The sequence below is a fragment of the Lithobates pipiens genome, unplaced genomic scaffold (genome assembly GCF_037356315.1).
Source record: "Lithobates pipiens isolate NorthernLeopardFrog02 unplaced genomic scaffold, aLitPip1_a1.2 Scaffold_13, whole genome shotgun sequence".
Taxonomy (NCBI): Eukaryota; Metazoa; Chordata; class Amphibia; order Anura; family Ranidae; genus Lithobates; species Lithobates pipiens.
The window spans coordinates 490,123,132-490,148,938 of record NW_027507718.1 but is presented as its reverse complement, the minus strand read 5'-3'; the positions used below and the strand labels follow the sequence as shown (position 1 = coordinate 490,148,938).

The following is a 25,807-nucleotide window of genomic DNA, read 5'->3' as shown; positions in this document are numbered from 1 at the left end:
TAGTTGAAAGTCTTATGTCAACCTTTCAGGGACCACTGCGCGAGGCTCCACATTTTAGACCCAGGTGGAAAGGACAGAGGATACACGGAGATACAGCGGGAGCGTTAAAAAGGTACAAATCACAGAACTGACTGTCATGACACGGACAGGCAATACATATATACTGCAGAGACTCTGCTCTGAGTTACAAACATGGGGCATCCTTAGCAAACCACGTGTCGAGGACACACAGCTGGCTGAAGCTTAGAAAACAATGACACTCAGTGTGGCAGAACAGGACGCAAATGTGTTTAGAGCAACCCTGACCATTTCAACCAATGTGGACAGCCAAGCAGCATTAGAGGTCAGCGCATCAGAGAACAATGAAAGAATTGTATTCTCTTGGCTCGTCTGCCAAGCGTTTGGGCTATCTGCGGCTCGGTCAGGTGGTGATCCGTTGAAAGCCTACCAATAGACAGTGAAAGTCTACCAATCCAAGGTCACCCAGTGCTTGGCCGCAGCATGCGTGCCCTCCGCCACATCCTGCAGCGACATAATCGCCTGTGTCCTCTTAACAAGGGCTCTTTGTGGTCAGATGTCATCTTCGATCACTCATACCACCCGGAAGAAGCAGCAGTTAACCTATTTCATTCCATATACTTGGCTTTGTTAAAGAGGCCCTGTCACCAACTTATAAAGTTGCAGGTAAAAGCACAGAAAAATCTAATATTTTAAATGATTACCGGTACTTGCTGCGTTACACCTTTCCATAAATGTTTTTTTAGTCACTTGCAATGTCCGTTAGAACTTACTTGGATATTTTCCTTCTTTTATCCCTCTCTCCTTGAGCGTCATAGCCCTCTCCTCTCCTGGGAGTGTCTAATTACTGTCTGTGCTGGCCCAGCTCCACCGATCCTCCCCTAACCTCCCTACATAACCGTTTATGTAGCTGCTGGAGGTGGAGCAATGCAGAATACTATTGAATAATGGTGGTCAAACTATTTGCTATGGATGACCTCAAGAGCGACCCTTGATAACACTATAGGGCCACATAATATTTAGGGAATATAAAATTCTACAGAAATCTGTCAGAGACTGCAGACATGCTACAGGCGTTGCTGAAGACCAAAAAAACAAAAAGAAAATACAGCGCACTCTGAATACGACTAGTAAACAAACTCATATAGTGTTGAATGGGAATGAACATAGAGTATAAATAGTATTAATGACCACAATGGGCTGTTACAGTCAGTAATGTCTGAAGTATAAGGTAAAGTAATTAAAAAGAAACTGTCCATAGGGGGTGCAAGTTCAGAGTAGAAATGTAAAAAGTGCTCTGAAAAAGACAAATGGAAGAGGAACGGCGCCTTCTAAGTGCAGTAAAACGGTAAATTTTAATAAAATGTTAAAAATCAATACACTCACAAAAGTGGTTCATAGATGGGCATTGTAATAATTTCCGCATCCGCTAGTCACCGTCAGAGAGGAGAGGTCATCAGCTGTGAATCTGGCAGCGGGATAGATGATGTGGATGGTCCCAGGCCCGGAAAACACAGCTGGATACGATGTTTCCGGTGGTCGTGGAGCGCAACCGCTAGGCACCAGCACTGGCGGGGATCGGCGTCACTCAAGCCTGAAGAAGGGACACGCATATCCCGAAAACGAGCTCCTCCCCGCTAACCCGGAAGTGACGCCGATCCCCGCCAGTCCTGGAGCCTAGCGTTTGCGCTCCACGACCACCGGAAACATCGTATCCAGCTGTGTTTTCCGGGCCTGGGACCATCCACATCATCTATCCCTCTGCCGGATTCACAGCTGATGGCCTCTCCTCTCTGACGGCGACTAGCGGATGCTGAAATTATTACAATGCTCATCTATGAACCACTTTTGTGAGTGTATTGATTTTTAAAATTTTATTAAAATTTACAATTTTACTGCACTTAGAAGGTGCCGTTCCTCTTCCATTTGTTGCTGAAGACCAAGAACATGCTTCTGGATATAGGTTTCATAAGACTGCTGGAGAACAACTTGTGTTCCACACAGACTTTCGTCTGCAGAGCCCCCAAGGGTGGCATCTTTGGAGTGTTAAAGGAGCAGTGTATACACCGCTCCTGCCCATTGAAATCAATGGGGCAGCGCGGCTATACCGCCAGCATAGTGCTGCTGTAGCAGCGTGACCGTGCCTGATGTCCACTGGTGTCCTGCGATCGTGCCACGGAGCCACAGAACGGGGAGATGCCTATGTAAACAAGGCATTTCCTCATTCTGCCTATTGACATGACAGAGATCTACTGGGAGCAGTGATCGCTGTCATGTCAGTGGAAGCCCATCCCCCCCACAGTTAGAATCACTCCCTAGGACACACTTAACCCCCTTGATCACCCCCTAGTGTTTAACCCCTTCACTGCCAGAAATAGTGTCAAAAGTGTCCGATGTGTCCGCCATAATGTCACAGTCAAGATAAAAATCTCAGATCGCCGCCATTACTAATAAAAAAATAATTATAATAAAAATGCCATAAATCTATCCCCTATTTTGTAGATGCTATAACTTTTGCGCAAACCAATCAATATACGCTTATTGCAATTTTTTTTACCAAAAATATGTAGAAGAATACATATTGCCCTAAACTGAGGAAATTTTATATATATATATATATATATATATATATATATATATATATATATATATATATATATATATATATATTTTTTTTTTTTTTTTTTTTTTTTTTTGGGAGGGATATTTATTATAGCAAAATTGTCTTTTTTTTGTGGGGAAAAAAAGGACGTCAATTTTGTTTTGCTGTAGCGTCGCATGCCCGCGCAATGTTGTTATATGAGACTAGTAGAGATCAATACCATTACCCTAACCAATGTTCCCGCTACAAACTGCTGCGATCCGAGGGTCGCACATCACATACCAAATGGCCAAGGTTGGGCACAAGGGCTCTAGGCCCAGTGCGAGGGTTTCCTCCTCTGTTACTCCCCGGATCTCAATCTCGGCTTCTCTTGAAAACTCAGGTGGGTGTGTAATGTGTACGAGGCTGGAAAGCTCCTAATAGGTTTACACATCTCATCTGCACCAGCAATAAATCACCATCCACACTCAGCGCCCGCACACAACAGCTTGCAGGAAAGAAATAAATAAATGTTGCAGAAAATTGCAAAATTTCCATTAAAGCGGAGTTCCGCAGGAAAAAAAAAAAAGTCAGCTACAAATACTACAGCTGCTGACTTTTAAAATAAGGAGACTCACCTGTCCAGGGCGCCCGCGATGTCCTCACCCGAAGCAGACCCGTCCCTTGGCTCCCGGGTGCAGGCACTGGCATCTTTAGTAAGGGAATCACAGCCTGATTCCCTACTGCAAATACCTGGATTGGACAGGTATCTGCTCCCCCCTGAAAGGTGACAAATGTCACACCAGGGGGGGGGGGGGACCAGATCAGCGTAAGTTCCATTTCTGGGTGGAACCCTGCTTTAAAAATCCTAATTCATGAACAAAGAAAAAATAAATAAAAATCAACTGATCAGCAACCACATAAAATGTTAGGTATGGGTGAAGCTGAGCTTCAGCACATACCGACCCGCCACAGTACATATACTGTGTAACAGCTTACTTCTGGGTTGTGGGCACGCGCCCCCCACCCGCCGGTTCTCATGTGATTGAAAACAGCGGGGCTCGGTCAGCAAGTCCCAACCAATTATTCAATTCAGGACCTGTTGATCGGCTGTGTCCAATCATAGCCCAGAGCCCTTTGTTGACACTTAACACAGGGCTCTGTACAGAGGGAAGGATCTCTCTGTTTCTCATCCCTGCAAAGCAGAGATAAGAAACAAAGATATTTAGTAAAAAAAAAAGTACACATTACACATTTACCCCCTTGATCAGCCTAGATGTTAACCCCTTCCCAGCCAGTGTCATTAGCACAGTGACCGTGTATATGATTAGCACTGATCACTGTATTAGAGTAACTGGTGATGTCAGTGGCAGTTAGTTCCCACTCAGTGTCAGATTGCCCGCCACACTACCAAAGTCCCATTATAAGTCACTGAACACCGTCTTTACTAGTATTAAAAAAAAAAAAAAAAAAAAAAAAGATAAAAATACTATCGTTTGTAGACTTTCGCACGAAACCAATTAAAGAGGAAGTAAACTGCCTCTGCTGTCATATATCTATAGCCAAGCCTATAATAAGGCATACGTATAGTAGTATAAATATCGTCTAAAAACACGCACCGTTTAGGAGATATTTACATTACGTACAGCCAGTGACATCGCTTCACATTTTGCTTCCCCAAACCCATGGTAACTGATGGTGTCTTGGTCCGCATGTATATTTTGGGTTGTCCCCAGAAAAGTAATACAGGTGAAATCTTCCAACGGGGACACTAGCTCTGGGAACCTAGAGTTCCCCAAGAGATTCCCTTAATTTGCAGGGATTTCCTCTCACTTCCTGTTTGGCTATGGGACAGGAAGTGAAGGTAAATCCCCCCAATGGGACAGGAAGTGAAGGTAAATGAATGAATGAATAATTTGTATAGCACTAAAATGCGAACTGAATCTCCACAATGGGACAGGAAGTGAAGGTAAACCCCCCCAATGGGACAGGAAGTGAAGGTAAATGAATGAATGAATAATTTGTATAGCGCTACAATGCAAACTGAATCTCCCCAATGGGACAGGAAGTGAAAGTAAATCTCCCCAATGGGACAAAATGGTAAAAAATAAACCTTAGAAGGTTTATAACCCTTACCTTAGGCTATCCAAAATGAAAAAAAAAAAAAGTTTTACCTATAGTTCTACTTTAATATATTTTCTACTCAAATCACAATACCCCACAATTCTCAGAGACGACTACAAAAAGCCATCTTTTTGTTAGCATTGGCGGTTCTCAAATTCAGCCCAAAAATTTGCAGCTTATGAGAACACTATAAAAACCACCAATATCTGCAATCTGCTTGCTTAGAAAAACAGGAACAAGGACCAAAGAAATTGCCACGCCATCAATGAAAAGCTCCCTTACCTTACCAGAACTCGAGAACATTGACATTGTATTTAAAGTTGCTGCAATACTAGATACAAGTTATTGATCTTCGCTGTCAGCTATTTTCAGGGCGGTTAGCAGAAACGTAAGAGAGAATCCTTCAAGAGGACAGGAAGGCTGCAGCCCTTTGGGAACAAATTCCCCATAGATCAAAGCAAGTCATTAATACCTGCTGAGCTGCTGAACCTTTCCAAGCCCAATCACTAGGTGTTTGGGGTCTGGGCTAGTATAGTAATCATCCTCTCATGGAAACAATTCAAATGTTCCCCCCTGTGTGTTCCGCAGCTTATCCTCTGCTTATAAATGCTGAGGAAGGAATTTAGCCATACCTGTTGTGTGATGTGGATCACAATCTCAGCAAGAGTTTGCTTCTAATCACAGTTCCTTAACCACTTGAGTACCTACCAGTCTGTAATACTACTTCATAACCAGGCCAACTTTCAGCGATGTGATAGTTTGACTGACATTTCTTCAGTCATGCAATTAATTTTATGTCATTATTCAGGCAAATAAAGCTTTCTTCTGGTAGCATTTAATACCACTGCTTTTTTTTTCTAATATGTAAAAGGAAAAAAATAAAATAAAATATAAAACATTTTGGGAAATAAAAAAATAAGAAAATGGTTTCCCTTATTTTCCTTTAACCACTTGACCTCTGGAAGATTTACCCCCTTCATGACCAGGCCATTTTTTTTGCTGTACAGCACTGAGTTACTTTAACTGACAATTGCAGTGTTGTGCGAGACTATATCCAAATAAAATTGATGTCCTTTTTTTTCCCCACAAATAGGAGGTTTCTTTTGGTGTTATTAGATCACCTCTGCGGTTTTTATTTTTTGCGATATAAAAAATAAAAAAGAAAGCGATAAATTTAGAAAAAGAAACAACCAAAAAAATAAAATATTATATATATATATATATATATATATATATATATATATATATATATATATATATATATATATATTTTTTTTTTTTTTTTTTTTTTTTTTTTTACTTTCTGCTATAAAACATATCCAATAGAAAAAATATTAAAAGAAAACCAAAATGTCTTCTTCAATTTTGGCCAATATATATTATGCTACAAAGTTTTGATTAAAAAAAATCCCAATAGGCATATATTAATTGGTTTGCACAAAAGTTATAGCGTCTACAAACCATGGGATATTTTTATGGAATTTTTTTCTTTTATTTATTTTTTTACTAGTAATGGCAGTGATCAGCAACTTATAGTGGGACTGCGACATTGCAATAGACACATCAGACACTAAGTAACACTTTTGATAACTGTATTGGTGTCACTGGTTCCCAAAAAGGTATCAGTGCTAAAAATATGCACTGTCACTGTATCAATGACACTGGCAGGGAGGGGGTTAACAGGGGCAATCAAAGGGTCAATTGTGGCCCTAGGGAGTGCTTCCTAACTGTGTGGGGGAGGTGCTTTAACTGTGGTAAGACAGAGATCCGTGTTCCTGCTTATACACAAGATTCTCTGTCTTCCTTTGCCACAGAACAGTGACATGACTTGTTTTCATAGGCAGATTGCCATTCTGCCTCTGTCAGGAACGATCAGCGGGTCCCAGCAGACGTTGGGTCAGGAGCAGGTCGCCGGCGGCGAATGTGAACACCGCAGACCCGGAAGGGCAGAATGACGTACAAGTACGCGATTCTGCCCAGAAGAGACGCCTCCCTGCAGTACATGTACATGGGGCGGTCAGAAAGCGGGGTGATTGAAAAGCGGCTGTTGGCTTGTAGTCCTTAATGAACTACCAGGGCGCTGTTGCGTGCTCTAGGAGTTCATTGCGTCTTCACGTCATTCAGTAACTACTTGGAGAAAAAAAAAAGAAAAAAAGGAGGGGCTGGTAAGGATTCTCAAATACAAAAATATTATAAATGCATCTGCATTTTAATGAGTGAAATAATTATTTGATCCCCTATCAAATCAGGCATTTAAAATTGGTCATGGATGGATAATTCCAGCATGACAATGACCCAAAACACATGGCCAAGGCAACAAAGGAGTGGCTCAAGAAGGAGCACATTAGGGTTCTGGAGTGGCTCCAGACCTTAATCCCATAGAAAACACATGGAGGGAGCTGAAGGTTTGAGTTCCCAAACATCAGCCTCCAAACCTTAATGACTTGAAGAGAATTTGCAAAGAGGAGTGGGACAAAATCCCTCCTGAGATGTGTGCAAACCTGGTGGCCAACTACAAGAAACGTCTGACCTCTGATTGCCAACAAGGGTTTTGCCACCAAGTACTAAGTCATGTTTTGCAAAGGGGTCAAATACTTATTTCACTCAATTAAAATGCAAATCAATTTATAACTTTTTTGAAATGCGTTTTTCTGGATTTTTTGTTATTCTGTTTCTCACTGTTAAAATAAACCTACCATTGAAATTATAGACTGATCATTTCTTTGTCAGTGGGCAAACGTACAAAATCAGCAGGTGATCAAATACTTTTTTCTCTCACTGTATAATCATTGTGATTGGCCATCACAAAGAACAGAGCCACTCTGGCTGGCTCTGTGCAATTTGCCTATGATCTGCTCCATCTAATGAAGCGTTGTGCATGCACCTGGCGTGCAAACAAGCAGTAACACAGCACTGTTTTGAAGCAGCAAGCCAGAAAAGTACATCCACCTACCCATCATTTACCAATGTGCAACAATAGTAAATAAAGTGGGTAAATATATATGGGCGATATCAAAATAAATAAATAAATAAAATAAAATGCAGCAAAAATGTTTTGTCTCTTTAAAATCCAGCGACCTTCTAGTTTCCTGCAGTAAGCTGACAACGCTGCCTCTGCTGTACTGAAATGCCACGACAGGGCTGGCAATACTGTTTGGGATTTCAGCAGAGCACAGGAAGAAAAGGCCGGAGTTCCACTTAAAAGAAAGAATCAGCGTTATATATATTCTATAAAGTAGTGCATGATAGATAGGAGAAAAAGACTGAACACTCAAATACAATGAGGTCTGTAAAGTCTTCTACGGAGATCTGTCAGCACGCTGGCCAATATGACGTTCCCCTTCTCAAAAACAAGCAGAAGACTCGTTTTACGGCAATAATTGGTTGGAGAATTACACAGACGGACTTGTGATCAGACTGGTGAAAGGTTGGAAGCCAATATACTGGCGAGCGTGGCACTGTGGATAAGTACATCTGAATGATGTGTTCAGTCTGTTCTCTGTGCACACAATATCCTTTACTGACTGTCATCAGTCTCGGCGGCTTTTCATGTGATTCTACTGAAGTGACCTCCACATATGATGGCGATACCAGCCAGACCTCAGGAATAAACATGCAGTCCATCCACGTATGTAATACACCCCATGACCCATACAGCACAAGCAAGCCAGTCTGGAAGAAGATTCCCATGCTCATCAATCACATTGTTCCCTTTTGTTGGAAGAAAATGAATAATTAATTGAATTCAGTAAAAAGAGTCTTATTTCCGTTCACTATTTATTTATGGGCGTGGAGGATGCTATATTGCTACTTATACATATTAAAACTTCAAGTGGTTGTAAACCTCAGACTTGAAATATATATAAAAAAAAAAAAGCATATACCTCTACACAGGCTGTCCCCGAGTTATGAACAAGCTAGGGACTGTAGGTTTGTTCTTAAGTCAAATTTGTTCATAAGTCGCAACAGTACCTTTTTTTAAGCGCAACTCCAGCCAGGAGCTGCTGGCTGTGTAATGTGAGGTGTTCCGGGCGCTTCTGGGCATGCAGTCCTGTATGTGGGGCATGCAGTACATGTAGTACTGCAGTGCGGGATGTGTCCCGTTCTGCAAGATGACTACTTGGCGAATTCCGGGACCAGCGTGGAGCGCAAGCTGCCGGGAGCGATGTCACCATGCCTCCAGTTGTAAGTAGGAGTAGTTCGCAACTCAGATGTTTGTAATTCGGGGACTGCCTGTAGTGTGTACTTGTCTCAGTCCAGAGCAGCAGGTGTTATTTCTGTCCACTGCCTCATTCCATTGCTCCTGCGTCCTCTCCGTTCCACGTCTCCTGCCTCCTCTCCCTTTCATGTATCCTACCTTCTCTCCCTTCCATCGCTCCGAACTTCTCTCCCTTCCATCGTTTCTACCTTCTCTCCCTTCCATCGCTCCGACCTTCTCTCCCTTCCATCGCTCCGACCTTCTCTCCCTTCCATTGTTTCTACCCTCTCTCCCTTCCATCGCTCCTACCTTCCCTCCCTTCCATCCCCTTCCATCTCTCCTACCTTCTCTCCTACCTTCCCTCCCTTCCAACTCTCCTACCTTCCCTCCCTTCCATCTCTCCTACCTTCCCTCCCTTCCATCTCTCCTACCTTCCCTCCCTTCCATCTCTCCTACCTTCCCTCCCTTCCATCTCTCCTACCCTCTTTCTGTTTCATGAGTCCTACCTTCCCCTCTCCGTTTAATGTCTCCTACTGTTTCTCCATGCCATGTCTCCTACCTTCTTTTTGTTCCAATTTTCCTACCTCCTCTGCATTTCATGTTGTCTCCTGCCCCTTCTCACTGTTCCAGGTCTCCTACCTTCTCTTACTCCAGGTCACCTACCTACTTCCTATTTTATGTCTTCTATCTTCCCGCCATTCTGTGTCTCCTACCTCATATTGGCTCCATGTCTGCTTCCTCCTCTCCATTCCATGTCTCCTACAGTCTTACCATTCCACATTTCCTACCGCCTCTCCGATCCATGTCTCCTACCACGTTTCACTTTCATGTCTACTATTCCATGTCTCCTACTTCTCAAAGTTCCATCTTTCCTACCTTCTCCCTGTTCCATGCCTCTTAACCCCTCTTCTTTTTGTGTTTCCAACCTCCTCTCCATTCTGTTGCAAAAGCCTCCCAACAGTACTTTCACCATTCAACACTGGGGGAATCTAACGCAGCTTGCCTCCTATATCATTGCTGTGTCCTGTTCTGTATTGCCTTGTGGTACGCAGAAGGAACCACAGCATGCAGCGAGAGACATCGAACACTCCTAGAGGCTGAATCCCTGGAATTAAAAACGAGTGATCCAGTTAGTGTTCAGTAAAACCTTGGTTTGAGTGTAACTTGGTTTGAGAGCATTTGCAAGACGGGCAACATTTTTAAATAAATGTTGACTTGATAAACAAGCAATGTCTTGATAGACAAGTAGCGTCATGTCACAACTGAGTATGAAAGAGAAGAAAGGTGCTCCTAAGATTAGCAATATGGTTACATTTAATGAAGGTACAACATTTAGCAAGTCACATGGCTGATGATTTAAACAGGCACGTCTAAGTATCCAGGGGAAAAGCTGTCCCCATAAACCATCCTCCACACCACCATCAATATCATCCCTTCCACGGGAGTTTCAAGCCTCACTTTCAAATTGCTCTACTGCAGGGTAGTCTTCCCGGTCACGATTGCAGACTGACAGCAGTGAGAGCTGCTGGTGCGGAGGACAGTCTATGTGGACAGCTTTACCCCAGATGCCTATAGGGTTTCGATATATACTGCGCTGTGATAATAAATTTTATCAAGCTGCCAACACCGCTTCTAGACAAAAAAGCATAAATAAAAATAGAAAAAATATATGTGTAGCGCTATGACAAAAACAAGAAAATATTGGTTTTAAAATATTATACGTATCACCATATAAATCTTAAACCAAGAACAACCAAATTGCCTAATAGTGAAAAAGCATAAACCACTTTTCAAGCGGTGGAAGAAAACCACCTGGCTTTTAGGAAAAAACTCAAGACTTTCCTCTTTTAGCAGATGATCAAAGCTCGCCACAGCGCCTAGAGGCGATTCAGTTCGCATTGTGCGCTATACAAGTATTTCATTCGTTCAATGAACCTGTAAATTCCAAATATAAGTGAAAAAAATAATATTAGCTATAAATAATAGTCAATCATGAATAATTAACAAAAGATGTGCAGGTGCTAAGCAAGTCCCAAAATAAAGTCCAACAGTGGATTTGTAGAGGAATCAACTTTCCAAGAGACAACTTCCAAAGAAAATTGTGTACTCTTCAAACATGCATCACCACCACCACCACTGTGAATCCCCAGATGATGACTCCGTAGTCGAAACACGTTGGGTGGACTCCTCTGCAGACATCGCTGTTTCTCCATTCATGTACATGACGTTTTTGATTTCTTCTAAATGTGAGTTTTTTATGCCTATTCATTAAAAAATCTTTTATGACAATATTACGCTATGTTGGACCTTTGCTTTTATGGTTCTATGTACGAGATCATCACCCCATCCCTCATTGGATATTAACGAACATCTCGCTTATGTGACGTGGTGGTGCAAGCTGAGGCCGTGGAGTATCCACACCTAGCGGGTGAATTCCATATAAATACAAGACTTTCGGTAAGCCTCCCCCCAGTTTCACAGTGGTGGTGGAGGTGATACATGTTTGAAGAGTACACAATTTTCTTTGGAAGTTGTCTCTTGGAAAGTTGATTCCTCTACAAATCCACTGTTGGACTTTATTTTGGGACTTACTTATCACTTGCACATCTTTTGTTAATTATTCATGATTGACTATTATTTATAGCTAATATTTTTTTCCCTTATATTTTCAATTTACAGGTTCATTCAACCGCTTGAAAAGTGGTTTATGCTTTTTCACTATTAGGGAATATGGTTTGGTGATCCGTATAATCTTTTAAACCAAATATTTTCTTGTTTTTGTCATAGCACTACAAATATATTTTTTTCTATTATTACCTCGGATGCCTGCATACTTAGATGTGCCTGTTTTAATCATCAACCATGTGAGTTGCTAAATGTTGTACCTTCATTAAATGTAACCATATTGCTACACTTAGAGGCGCCTCTCTTCTCTTTTATACTCTGTAGCTTATAGAGGCTGCCATCACATTGCTATAATCTTTTTATATGGACTATAAACTGAAGAACTTATGAATAAATGGTTGTGGAATGAATCATCTGAGTTTCCATTACTTCTTATGGGGAAATTTGCTTTGATATACAAGTGCTTTGGATTACAAGCAGGTTTCTAGAACGCATTATGCTTGCAATCCAAGTTTTTACTGTATATAATAAAGTCCTATTTTAGAATTAACGTGGCCCTGTGTTTAATGACGTAAACAGGTAATCCCCTTCCCTCAGCTCCCTCTGCACCCATAAAAACATTGATACTCCTGAGACTTTTTTTTCTCCGATAGGTGTAATGACATGCTCGAGGAATCAGATCCAATCTGCATTTCACTATAATTGCTTATGCTACACACATATACGTACAAAACTGTGTTTTTACAAAATGTGGAATTTTGCTAGAAAAATTGTTCTGTAGAGCTGGGATTTTGTGGTTTCTCAACAGAGAAATTAGCTTTTTGAAAGTTTACCTCTCCTAACTAATAGCTGGCCTAACACAAGATATATTTTTTTATAAAATGAAAGAAAAAGCATCATCACAAATATAAATATCTGGAAGCGTTTTTTGTTTTTTTGAAGACTGTCAAAGAGATTACAGTACTCCCCGACAATGAATTCATAAGATTTAGGCCCCTTTCACACTGAGTTTTTCAGGCGGACCTGAACGGGTGCTCCATAGAGCTCTATGGAGCGTCGGATGTCAGCGGTGACATGTCCGCTGACATCCGACCCGCTCCGATCCGAAAAAGTGTTACGGAGGAAAAAGCTATTTTTCCATCCGTCTGCGGATCGGATCGGGTGACGCCGGGCACTGCGGTCCGTCGTCATCTGATCTCCCATAGGGGAGAGCGGCGCTGTGACAGGTCCGTCCCTGCGCAGTATGCAGAGACGGACCTGTCATCTCCCTGCTCAGCGGGGATCGGCGGAGTGATCCCCGCTGAGCAAACGGATATCCACGGGGCGGATCAGAACTGATCCGCCCCGTGTGAAAGGACCCTTTCTCTCCAGAAGGACAAGGACATATCTGTTTAGGCCTAGGTCAGCACCTAGATCAGCGATCTGGTGTAACATCTGTACATGTGTCATTTCTTGGCTATATATCACCTAGTGCAGCAATTCTCGACCAGGGTTCTGTGGAACCCTAGGGTTCCTCCAGAGGTTTCTAGGGGTTCCTTCAGCATTGGGCAATGTCTGCCTCTCAGATAAGTTCCCACTGACACCATTGATCTTTTTATCTATCTGTAAGGAGGCAATTCTTCCCAATGACCACAAGTGTAAGGACCATTCTTTCCACAGACCATCACACTAATGTATCATGAGTTGTAGATTTCTAATTTTTAGCAGGGGTTCCCTGAGACTGAAGAACTATTTCAAGGGTTCCTCTGTATTGAAAAGGTTGAGAAAGGCTGACCTAGTGACTTGCTACAAACATACAATGTACAGTCCGAGTGATCACTGGGGAAGAGAAGAGAGAGTGGAGAAATGTTTCTTACTGCCTGCAGACAACTGATGCCATCATCTCAGTCCAGGCAAATTCAATCCCGACTATGATACTAAACTAAAATAAACCCTAATCTAAGTCCTTGTTCTCTACACCCTACCTTGTGCTGGGAGCAAGGGCAATAATCCTACAGATGCACATGTAGTAAGGCCAAGCTGTTTGCACCGCTCTAACTTGATTTGAGTTATGCCTGGATGGAAAGCCAAGGCCCTGACGCAGTTGGACCACACCGTGTTTCCTGTGCGCACCCCAAGGCTTCGATTTCAGTTCTGACCAGAGTGCAACTTTCAGGCAGCAACAAACGAGTCTAAATCTTTCAGCGATGCAAATTAAGCCCAGCAACTCAATGCTATGAGCTGTGATTTACTGATCTGATTGTAAAAGATTAGATTTATCCCTCCAAATCATCTAATCTACTAAACTGGAGAGGCCAGCAGCAGCTGTCCGAGGGATGGCATTAAATGCAACAAATTGCTGAAACATGCTGAACTCCACCAAATCCCCGATCAAGGAGAGGTCATATGGTCTGCTGGGGGGTTGGATAGAGGAAAGGCTGGGACTGGATATTGTTGGCGCCATACATGTTACAATGAAGGGGTACATTAAAATGTACCCCCATACACACCTAAATCACTGCACAGGAATGTAATTATTGGGCAAGTTCAACAATATTTATGTCTGCTGTTCCATATTTACAGGACTGTGTTTTATATACAGATCGGCAAGTCTCTAATTTAACCACTTGCCTACTGGGCATTTTCACCCCATTCCTGCCCAGGCCAATTTTCAGCTTTCAGTGCTCTTGCACTTTGAAAGACAATTGCGCGGTCAGGCAACGTTGTACCCATATGACTTTTTTTTTTTTTTCTTTTTTTTACCAAATTCACACAAATAGAGCTTTTTTGGTGGTATTTAATCACCACGGAGTTTTACATTTTTTTTGCTAAACAAAACAAAAAAACAAAAAAAAGACTGAAAATTAAAAAAAAAAAAAAAAAAACCAAATGTTTTTATATATGTTTCTTATAAAATTTTGCAAACAGGTAATTTTTCTCCTTCACCAATATGCACTGATGAGGCTTCACTGATGGGCACTGATATGCACTGATAGGGCGCCACTGGTGGGCATTGATGGGGCGCCACTGGTGGGCACCGATGGGCGCTGATGAGGGGGAACTGGTGGGAACTGATTAGCAGCACTGGTGGGAGTTGAGGGTCCCACCAGTGCTGAAAGCCTGACACCACTTTTGGCAAAAAGGATGGAACAGGTTGTAACATGACCCTGTCGTGGTGAAGGATCAAGTACGGTTCCCTGCATGAAAGGACCGCCAGCTCCGACACCCTTCTAACCGAGGTGATAGCCATCAGGAAGGCTAGGTTGCATGAATTTCCTTGATAGGTTCAAATGGTTGTTTCCCTCAATACAGACAGTAACAAGTTCTAGTCACAAGGACAAATAGGTGACCTAATGGGTGGAAGCAAACACGTTGCGCCCTGCATAAAGGTTCGGGTCAGTGAATGGGAGACTAAAGGCCTTTGAAGAATACTGATAGGGCCCAAACTTAACCTCCGATTGTACTCAAAGCCAATATGATTTCCACAGCTGACTGTAGAAAAGAGAATTCTCCCAATCATGTATTTCAGGATGCAATTTTCTGGCTTCACACCAAGCAATATAATAATACAATCTTGCAGACCTTATGATAAATTTTCCTAGCGACAGCTTTTCTAGCATTCACTATGGAAGACACTGTTGATCCCGAGATGCCACGGTCCTTTAACCCTCTGGCTTCAATAGCCATGCCATCAAATTTAGAGACTGTAAATTGGGGTGGAATATTGGACCTTGACAAAGTAGATCGGGGTGATGTGAAAGCATCCATGGCACGTCTATTGTCAGTCTCACAATCTCCGGGAACCAGGGCCTTGTGGGCAAGGCTGGTGCCACCAGAATGACTGGAACCCCCTCTTTCCGAATCCTGTGCAACAAATGTGGAAGGAAAGGGATCGGAGGGAAAGCATAAACCAGGGAATGCTGTCTCCATGAAACTATCAGAGCATCTTCTTCCGATTGCTAGAGGATCCCTTGTTTGGGACACAAATTGCTGTAGCTTGTTTTTGAATCTGGATGCCAATAGGTCAACCTCTGGCCATTCCCAACGCTGGCAAATTTTCTGGAACACCCCTGGGTGTAGGGACCATTCCCTCAGGGAGATCTGCTGGCATCTGAGATAATTTGCCTTCCAGTTCTCTACTCCCAAGATATGGACTGCCCATATAATCAGGCACATGTACCTCTGCCCAGGCTGGTATGTGGTTCACCTCCTTCAGAGCTAAACGACTCCTGGTAACACCTTGGTGGTTTATATAGGCCACTGCAATGGCATTGTCAGACTAAACCCTGATAGGGCAGTCTTGAAGCTCCAATGTCCAGGACTGAAGGACCAGACGTACTGCCAGTAATTCCAGGATGTTGATGGGCAGGATCTGTTCTGTCCCTGACCATTTCCCCTGAGCAGTAAGCCCTACTAGGGTCGCTCCCCAGCCTGAGAGACTGGCATCTATAGTCAGTACTCTGCAAGTTACCGGGAGAAAGGATTTTCCTTTTCACAGATTCTGAACCTGCAACCACCAGTTTATGCTTAAGCGTGCTGAGGAGATAAAGCACATTGATAATCCAGGGCTTTTCCTCTTCTGGTCCAGGCCAACAAGATGTCTTGTTGTAAAGGCCTGGAATGGAATTGGGCATAGGGTACTGCCTATAAGGAGGATAAGAGGATACCATCTTCGCTAGAAGGCTCATACAGAGCCGAAAGGAGGGTTGTTTGGTGCCCCTTATCTTAACCTTCAAGGCAGAGATCCTTACGGGTGGCAAGAATATTCTTGCTTGAATCGTATCTAGGATCAGACCTAAATACTTTAGACTTTGAGTTGGTTTCAAGGCTGTCTTTTTGGTATTTATGATCCAGCCTAACTTTTTTTCAAAGACCGCACTGTATTATGCTCTGTTCTAGAGCCTGTAATGAGGTTGTCCAGATACCCAAGCACCAGGATCCCTTGGGCCCTTAAAAGACCCAGTATTGGTGCTAGGACCTTTGTGAACCCCCGGGGAGCTGTAGCCAGCCCAAAGGGTAGAGTCACAAACTGAAAATGACGCTCCTCTACTGAAAAACGTAGGAAACACTGATGAGGCTGAAAGATAGGTATGTGTAAGCTGTGGAAGATGTGCCCTTTTTTATATCAATGGAGGCTAGAAATTCTCCTCTCTGGAGTGAGGCTACTACGGAGCGGACAGACTCCATCCGAAAGGACTGTATCAGCAGATACTTGTTCAAGGATCTTAGATCCAAAATAGACCTTGTGTCCCCATTTGGTTTCTGAACTATAAGCAGGTTTGAGTAAAACCCTGTGCCCCTTTCGGATACCGGAACCTCTACATTTTTTTGGAGGATCCGAGGGAACGCTGGATCTTAAAAACCTCTAAGGGGGAACCCCCCGCAACTCTAGCTTGTAACCGCAAGATATAATTGAGGTTACCCACTCTCCCCGAATTATTGTTCTCCAAATGTCCGCAAAGTGCAGCAGCCTTCCCCCCATATGATGGAGTGGGGGCATCCCCTCAAAGGAGGGCATGGTGCTGGGTTTAGAAGAATCTTGGACCCAGGGCTTCTTCTGGCCCTGGCTCTGTGGCTTGCCCCTGATCCTAGTGCCCTGTTGGCGGCGGAACCGCCTTAACGCTGAGACACTGGAGGAAGCAGTCCCTGAGGTTTTAAACAAGGGCGTCTGGTGCTTTTCTTCACAGGAAGTAGAGAACTCTTCCCTACGGAGATCTTTTGGATATATTTGTCCAAATGATCACCAAATAAACGTTCCCCATGAAAAGGGAAACCTGCCAATAACTTTTTACAAGGAAGCTCAGCTGACCAGTTCTTAAGCCATAAGAGTCTGCGCATGTGTACGGACGAGAGAACCAAACAAGAAACCTGCTGTATTGAATCCTTTAAGCCGTCAATAGCAAAATACAATGCTCGGGGAATATCTGTCTTCTTTTCAGACAGATCATCCTCCTGGTTAGGCCTATCAGGCCGTTTGATATGAGCCTTTACGGACTGGCAGATACCAATTGCTGCACCAGCTGGCTGAATAGCTGAACTGGCCAAAGAAAACAAAGCCTTTAATAATGACTCCAATTTCTTGTCAACAGGGTCTTTCAAACCCTGTGCATTATCTACCGGACAAGTTAAGTTCTTGTTTGAGGAGGAGACTGCTGCATCTACTGTTGGAATGCTCCATTTTTTAATGAACTTTTCATCCATGGGATACAAAAAGGAAAATCTCTTCGGAGGAACAAAAATCCTGTCAGGATGTTCCCAATCAGCATAGACCACCTGTTCCAACAGGGGGTGTAGAGAGAAAGCCCGAAGAGGACTCAGGGATCCTAAAGAGGACCAGGGGGGCTCAGTCACCTCTGCAAGAGGCCACTTAAAGGCAGAATGAACCATTTCGGTCAGCGTCAGGATCAAAAGCCTCTGTGACTGAGAGGCAGACATCAACTGAATATCTTCTTGTCCAGATTGCTCGGAAGCAGACTCATCTGCCGGGTCCTCCACAAAGTCCTGAGCTTTAAGCTTTTCCCCATCCTCAACCCATTCCTGCTCCAGACTAGGAGGCTTCGGTGAGGGGGATCTGTCACGCTTCCTGCTATCCTGCGGGATGGAGACAATCATGCCAGCAATCATGTGCTCTAACCCAGCTAGGAAGAGTACAGTACATACTAGAGACCTGCAGTTCAGTGAGCTCAAACAAACTGTGTCATCCACCTTGCAGACACTGGTAAAAAACAAAAGTGCTTCCTATGTTAGGGGGTTATATAGGGGATCACTTCCTGTCTGAAGACCTTTGGTCTACCAGTGTCCATTCACCTGGAGATAGAGTATAACCCAGTAGGTAATAAATATTAGCCTGACTCTGTGTCCCACGATGTATGAAAAAGAAAAAAAAGCCTTAAACCAGCTTCTGTTTACTTCCGTGATCAGCTGTCATTGGCTGACAGCTGATCACATGGTAAAGGGCCGCTGTGATTGGCCCTTCCTCCCCCATCTGTGATCAGCCGAGTCCCAAGGACTTGGCAACCACAGGAGCGCTTCTTCCACATTTTAAAGGGGTTGTAAACCTTTGTGTTATTTCATCTTAATGCATCCTATGCATTAAGGTGAGAAAACTTCTGTCACGACCAGCCCCCCAACCCTCCGTTTTACTCACCTAAGCCCGCTCCTTCCCACGTCAGAAATGTGCACACCCTCTCTGGCCAGGGTCTCGGCTCTTGTTGGGATAGATTGATAGCAGCACAGCCATTGGCTCCTGCTGCTGTCAATCAAATCCAATGACACGGGCACCCGGCCGAGTCCGGCATTCTGTGTCTATGGATGCAAATGCTGGACTCGGGAGCATACCCGCACGGTAACCCCCAGGGAGAATGCCATTAGGGGACCCCAGAAGACAAGGATCGTGGCCACTCTGTGCAAAACGAACTGCACAGTGAAGGTAAGTATAATATGTTTGTTAGTTTTTTTTTTTTTTAAACAAGAGGTAAGCCAGCTACAACGTAGGCTTAAAATTCCGGAAGGGTGTCCATAGACGTCCTCCCGGCATTTTAAGCTTGCGCTGTAGCAGTCTTTCGGTTATAGTGCAGGCAGAAAGGGGTAAAGTGGAACCTTAGTTCCAGAAAAAGTCAGAAAATTAAGTCCTAATAGATCAGATTAGGCTGGCCTATTTTGCAGGTATAGCTATGTAAAACATAACAAATAATGCCTATAGTATTTAAAATCTAGTAATACACTGGCTCTGCACATGCCCAGTTGCTCTCTATCCTAGGCACTGTGCCTAAAATCAAAGCCACTAGAGGCCGATCAGCTGAGAGCTTTAAGATTTAACTGTTGCCGAAGGAGGAAGACAACAGGAATAATACCGACTGTGTGGAGAGAAAAAAGATTAGAAAGAGAGAAAAGAAAAGCAGGAGAGGTGACTGGATAAACTCTGCTACCAGGGAGACACAAAAGAGTTAAACTTACATGGATAGTGTCTTATCGGACCCCCCTGATATTCTCTTTCTCCTTCCTCAGCAGCCTAACTTCAGCACCATCAAAGCTTCTGTCAGCCTTTCTCTCTAGCTGAGCCAAGACATACAATCAAGGCTAAAAATGCACAAATTTTAATTACAGAAACTGATATACAATTTTTGAGACTAAGGCCAGCCATAGACTGTTCGAATGCCGGCTGCTTCAGCAGGAACCAACCAATATTTAAACCATGTATGGGCAGGCTGAATGTAGCCAAGGTGTTCGTTTAATTACCTTGGGTACAGTCAGCTTGCCAGATTTTACATTTGATTATCGCTAGCAGCTGGTATAGCCGCTAGCAATAATCACTTAGTTCTGAGAATACAATGGCTCAGGCGAGAGGGATTTCCCTGTCAACACTGTACCATGATTGTAAGAAAGAAATTCACTCTGTGTATGGCCTGCATTAAACCCACATGGATAGTGTCTTATATGATCTCCCTGATATTCTCTCATTTCTCCCTCCTCAGCAGCCTGTGAACTTCAGCACTGTAAAAGCTTCTATCAGCCTTCCTCTCTAGCTGAGCCAAGACATACAATCAAGACTGGAAATGCACACATTGTATTTTACAGAAAGTGACATACAGTTTTTGAGACTAATGAGAGGAAGGAAGTGACCAATCTGGGCTTCAACAAAATGTCTGCCTCCAGCTAGAAGAGGAAAGAGGAGTAATGGTGGAGGAAATTTACAGCACACACTAATTTTTATAACATAACTATTAATGTGGAAAATTCTAACATTCGAGCTACAGGTGGTCCTGTCAACCTCTTTCCACCTGATATCATTCAATCTGAAAACTGAAAGAGCCATGCGGAAAACTGTCAGCCGAACAGCGACTGTATCCAATCAGATGCAGCCACTGTTTGGGCATTCTTACAGCCACTTGCGCCAGCTGTCAGAATAAAAAAGCCAGCAGCGTTGATTCCTCCATCTGCAATGTTTAGCATGGAATGGGGAATTGATAGGTTTCTCGTGTGCAGCCTGCAAGGCAAAGCAAGAGAAATCTTACCATGCATTGCCAGCGTAAAGAGGAGCTTCAGTCTCTCTAACCCCCCAAAACAAAAGTCAGCACCTACAAATACTGTTATCAAATGACATTTTCCAGATCTACACTTACTTTTCCGACGAATTGCAACACGTTAATGACGGCATCTTGGAATGTTGTGATGAACAGTTTTCAGAAATTTGTACAAAATGTTCTGATCAGAAATTCCACCTCTGTATAGGGATCTCATGCAAAAGCTGCTGAGCAAAATTCTTAAAAAACAAAACAAAAAACACACATTTAGCACAACGGTGATGTCCCAGAAAGCATGGCTTCCCGTCCAGTGACAGGCAGGGCGTATATAGCTGCAGTCAGGTTAATGTCAGTGTTTACACTACATTTGTCATTCGGTGTCACATGGCAGCCGGTCCAACAGGTTTCCATTAGGAGATCACTATGCGGTGAGAACATTCACTCCTCCGGCATTGGTGTCACCCTTATCCCTACTAAAGGCAGGATCCCCCATAAGCACAGGAAGACAGGCTCATTAATGTACATTATATGGAAAACCAATCACCAGGGGTCTCCTTTACACAGGAGGCTGTTATTACCACCACCCCCCCCCCCCCCCCCGGAAAGCCATCTACAGTGGATCGCTTTTCAGAGAGTGTTGACAGGTGGTGGGGAGGCAATATATTGCCTCCTCCCCATCTGCTACTACTCTCCAAATGCTCACACAAAGTGTTGCAATGGATGTGCCATGGCCCTATTAACTTAAATGTGATGAATTTGGCGGTAATGACACCCATCAAATGCGACATGGTGTTTAATTTTTGCCACAGCATGTGTACAGACCTGAATGGCTGCATTTTTTTTTTGTTTGGGTGGGCAGTTTAGGGCTTGTAGACCACCCTTGTGAATGAGCCCTAAAACCTCTGCCCCACTTTGCATCAGAAAACAACTGCTATGCCCTCCTGACACCCCAGTACCATGCCCTCCTGATCTCCCAAGTGCAATGCCCTACTGACCCCCTCCTCCCCAAAGTACAATGCCCTCTTGACCTGCCCACCCTTCCCCAAGTTTAATGTCCTCCTGACCCCCCCCCCCCAAAGTACAATGCCCTCCTGATCCTCACCCCCAAGTACCATGCCTTCCTCAATCCTCAGTACCATGCACTCCTGATTCCCAAGTAATATGCCTTCCTGACCCCCCCTCCCCCCAAGTACCATACTCTCCTGACCCCCCAGTACCATGCCCTTCTGACCCCCAAGTACCATGCCCTCCTGATCCCCAAGTACCATGCCCTCCTGATCCCCAAGTACCATGCCCTCCTGACCCCCCCCCCCCCCCAAGTACGATGTCCTCCTGACCCCCCCCCCTCCAAGTACAATGCCCTCCTGACCCCCCCTCCAAGTACAATTCCCTCAAAACCCCCCCACCCCCGTACAATGCCCTCCTGACCCCCCCACCCCTGTACAATGCCCTCCTGACCCCCCCCCCACCCCACCCCCAAGTACCTTTCTCAACCCTCAGTACCATGCCATGCCTTCCTGACCCCCCCCCCCACCATGGCCATGCCTTCCTGACCCCCCCCAAGTACAATACTTTCCTGATTCCCCAGTAACATGCCTTCCTGAGCCCCCCCCCCCCCCCAAGGATCATACTCTTCTGACCCCCAATTTCCATGCCCTCCTGACCCCTCCAAGTACCATGCCCTCCTGACCCCTCCAAGTACCATGCCCTCCTGGCCCCCCGAGTACCATACTCGCCTGACTCCCCAGCACCATGCCCTCCAGACCTCCCAGTTCCTCCTGCCTGCAGCAGACTAATGACATCATCCCAGCCTAGGCAAAGTCACTGACTGGAGGATGGCTTTTCAAAAGTGTAAAGAGGTTCTGTGGGGAAGTTGTACCTATAGGTAAGCCTCATTTACTATACCTATAGGTAAGCCTAGAATATCTCCTAAACGTACACCATTTAGGAGATATTTACCATATACGCTGCCGCCGGCATCATCGGCGCATGCGCACTGAAGGAATGGCCCGCTTGTGCCGGTTCTTTAGGGCCTGTGCCATGATTGGCAGCACCTGCTCGCATGTGAGGAGTGACGTAATCGTGGCTCTGGCCAATTACATGTCAGCCATGTGAGCGGTATATGGGTACTGATCCACGGCTTCGTTCTAAGGTATTTCATAATGAGCTAGTATGCGATGTCAGAGGTTACAACCTCTAACTCCTGAGAAAATAAAAACCATTCTTTGCACTGTAAAGGCTAAATGCTTATTTGGGTCTAGCTATGGGCTCTGTATTGGTCTTGATGATGTCAGAGAACCTGTAACTGCCAAAGCATAGGTGAGAAGAGGCTGCAGGGACCGAACTTACAGCGCGGAGGAGCCTGCGGGAGCAGAGGATCGGGTAAGTAAAGCCAATCTACCTGTTGCCTACACCTAAACCCTACTCTCACCGTTCAGCATTGAGTTCAGCCTCAATGATAAATGGTGTTCTATAAAATAAGGACACTGTAGCTGTTTATTGTAATTCATCAGGAATTGGTTTGTGTAAACTTGTAAAGTTCACTTTAACGTGTGGTGAAGCTGAACGGTTGCTCGAGGCAACGCAGACATTTCACATAAGTGGCCCAAAGCTTCTAGAGTCAGATCTTGTGTGGCTGGAGAAATAAACGTGGGGTAAGCGGCTCATTGAAATACCTGTGGTAAGCCTAAAATAAATCTGGCCTGGGTCCCATTCTGAAACACAAGAATACTCCCCCGCATCGCTCTTCAAGGTCTCATCTTCTATACTAAATACTGAACAGATCCCTTGGCTGCGATCCCTGGAAGAGACTCTTCCGCAATACTCAGCAAACCAATCCCAGCCACACAACACTAAATAAAACCCAGAAGAAGGTGAAATAAGATTTTGCTGCAAAACATGTAACGCGCATTTTGGGTGCCATTATCCTTCAATGTCACCCCAGACACGATGCGATGCGATTCTGCCGCAGTGACCACTCTTCTGACCCCCCAGTACAATGCCCCCCTGACCCCCCCCCCCCCCCAAGCACAATGCCCTCCTGACCTCTTAGTCCCATACTCTCCTGACCCCCCAGTACAATGGCCTCTTGACCCCTCGGTACAATGCTCTCCTGACCCTCCCAGTTCCATACTCTCCTGACCCCAGTACCATACCCTCCTGACCCTCCCAGTTCCATACTCTCATGATCCCAGTACCATACCCTCCTGAACCCCGGTACAATGCCCTCCTGACCCCCCAGTACAATGCCCTTCTGGCCCTCCAGTACAATGCCCTCCTGACCCTCCAGTACAATGCCCTCCTGACCCTCCAGTACAATGCCCTCCTGACCCCCCCCCCCCTCATACAATGCCCTGCTGGCACCTCAGTACTATACTCTCCCGACCCCCCAGTACCATACTCTCCTGACCCCCCAGTACAATGCCCTCCAAACCCCTCAGTACTATATTCTCCTGACCCCCAGCGAGTACCATACTCTCCTGACCCTTCAGTATAATGCCCTCCTGATCCCTCAATACCATACTCTCCTGAGCCCTCAGTACCATACTCTCCTACTCTCCTGACCCCTCAGCACAATGCTCTCCTGAACCCTCAGCACAATGCTCTCCTGACCTCCCAGTACAATGCCCTCCTGACCCCCCCCCCCATGTATTTAAAAATCGCATGAAGCATGCCACTCCAGCTGCTTTTTTGGGCAACAAACACATATAAGGCAGCCCATTCAAGTGAATGGGCTGGCCCTATACGACACACAGATTCGCGCCGTGAAATTCACGTAGCGAAAACACTTTTTCCCACTACGCAATGTGTGAGCAAGGCCTATGGGCCCATGCACACTGGCATTTCTGAAATATCTTTCATTTGTGTACCCCAGGGGTATTTCCATCATGAATGGCTGTGTGTGGCTATACACAGTACACCTCTCCTTCCATAAACCCATACAGACTGCGCCCAATGTTATACGTTAACAGCGGTGCAAACCTGCATATAACGCCATACAGACATTCAGTACTATGGTCACCTGTACATGGTAACTGTTTATCCTGAGTGTGAAAATACTACGCCTTCTCTATGAAATTATTTTTTAGTGTAAAGGAAGTGATTTTAATACTGTGTCCCTTGATGGAGATTTCCCCTCACTTCTTGTTTTGGTGACCACCTGTTGAATCAAACTAATAAAACTGAAAATAAGCCAGCCACATTCCCTTTGTAGACAGAGTATGCCAATGTATGAAGACTTTCAGTCCCATCTCTAAAGTAGTATTAAACCCAAAATGTAACATATTGCAGCTTACCAATCATTCGATGTGGTGGCTGCATTCATTTTCTTTTCTTCTGTTTTCACCTGGCGATCTGCCCAGTAACACACCTCCTGTATTGGTGAGACACCACTCTGGATGAATGAGCATAGTTGGCACAGCAGACAGAAGCATTCTTAGTCTGGGCGGGGGGAAGTGATAGATGTACTAGCAGATTTAATTAGAAGCAAAACTCCAGCTCACACTTATCAGTTATATCAAACTGTTTTTTTTTCAATTTGAGATAAAGGTTTTACATCAATAAATAAAAGCTGATCATTGTAAGCAACTCTGCCAGTGCTAAGAGGTTTGTCTCATCCATGTAAACTGATACATTCTGCTGGAGAGCGTGTGCTTAACAGATTAACAGAAAAGCAGAAAATAGAAGAAAGAAAGCCTAAAAAATAAAACAAATGCAGGCATCACATTGGTGAGCTGCAACATAATACCACTACTCATTTACCAACCCCCCCCCCAAAAAAAGGGGGGAGTAGTGTAAATAAAAAAGACAGGAGACAGTTTTTGACAGGCACGATGTGACCTCCGCCCAATTATGACTTCATCGACCCAGCATGCCCCGGTTGTTGATGTCACAAAGGGGCGGGGTAATCCATGACGTAGGGTCCGGCGTTTAACGTGATTGACATATCTACACTGGGGGGGCATTTTTTTTTTTTTTAAAGGACTAATAAACTGTCTCCTGTTTTATAAACCCCATATCATTTTATTTTACATTTTAGCGTGGGGTTCCCCTTAAAATCAGCACCAAAGGCCTATGAAAGTTCCTAGTGTGCATGGAGCCTAAAAAGGAATTGTTGTACGGTGATTTTTACTGACTAGATTCAGGTTTTGCGCTGTCCCAGAGCTCGGCCTTCAATGGCGTGAATGGATAGAGGTGACCACCATATTCTGGACTGTCCTCCACCATGGCAGACACAAATAACATTGCCCGATCCTGTCT

At 44.4% G+C, this 25,807-nt stretch overlaps 1 protein-coding gene across 2 annotated transcripts in view; it reads right to left on the bottom strand.

Annotated features, from left to right (window-relative positions):
* The window catches only part of RNF24 (ring finger protein 24), a 155,569-nt gene that overhangs the window by 103,598 nt on the left and 26,164 nt on the right, over positions 1–25,807 (bottom strand). The window contains exon 1 of one of the 2 annotated variants that reach the window (XM_077478009.1): positions 20,648–20,847. The exons of the other annotated variant lie outside the window; for it this stretch is intronic. Coding sequence (XP_077334135.1) covers positions 20,648–20,682 — 35 coding nt within the window. The 5' untranslated portion in view covers positions 20,683–20,847. Of the gene's footprint in view, positions 1–20,647; positions 20,848–25,807 lie in introns of those variants that run through there. 2 annotated transcript variants of the gene reach the window in all.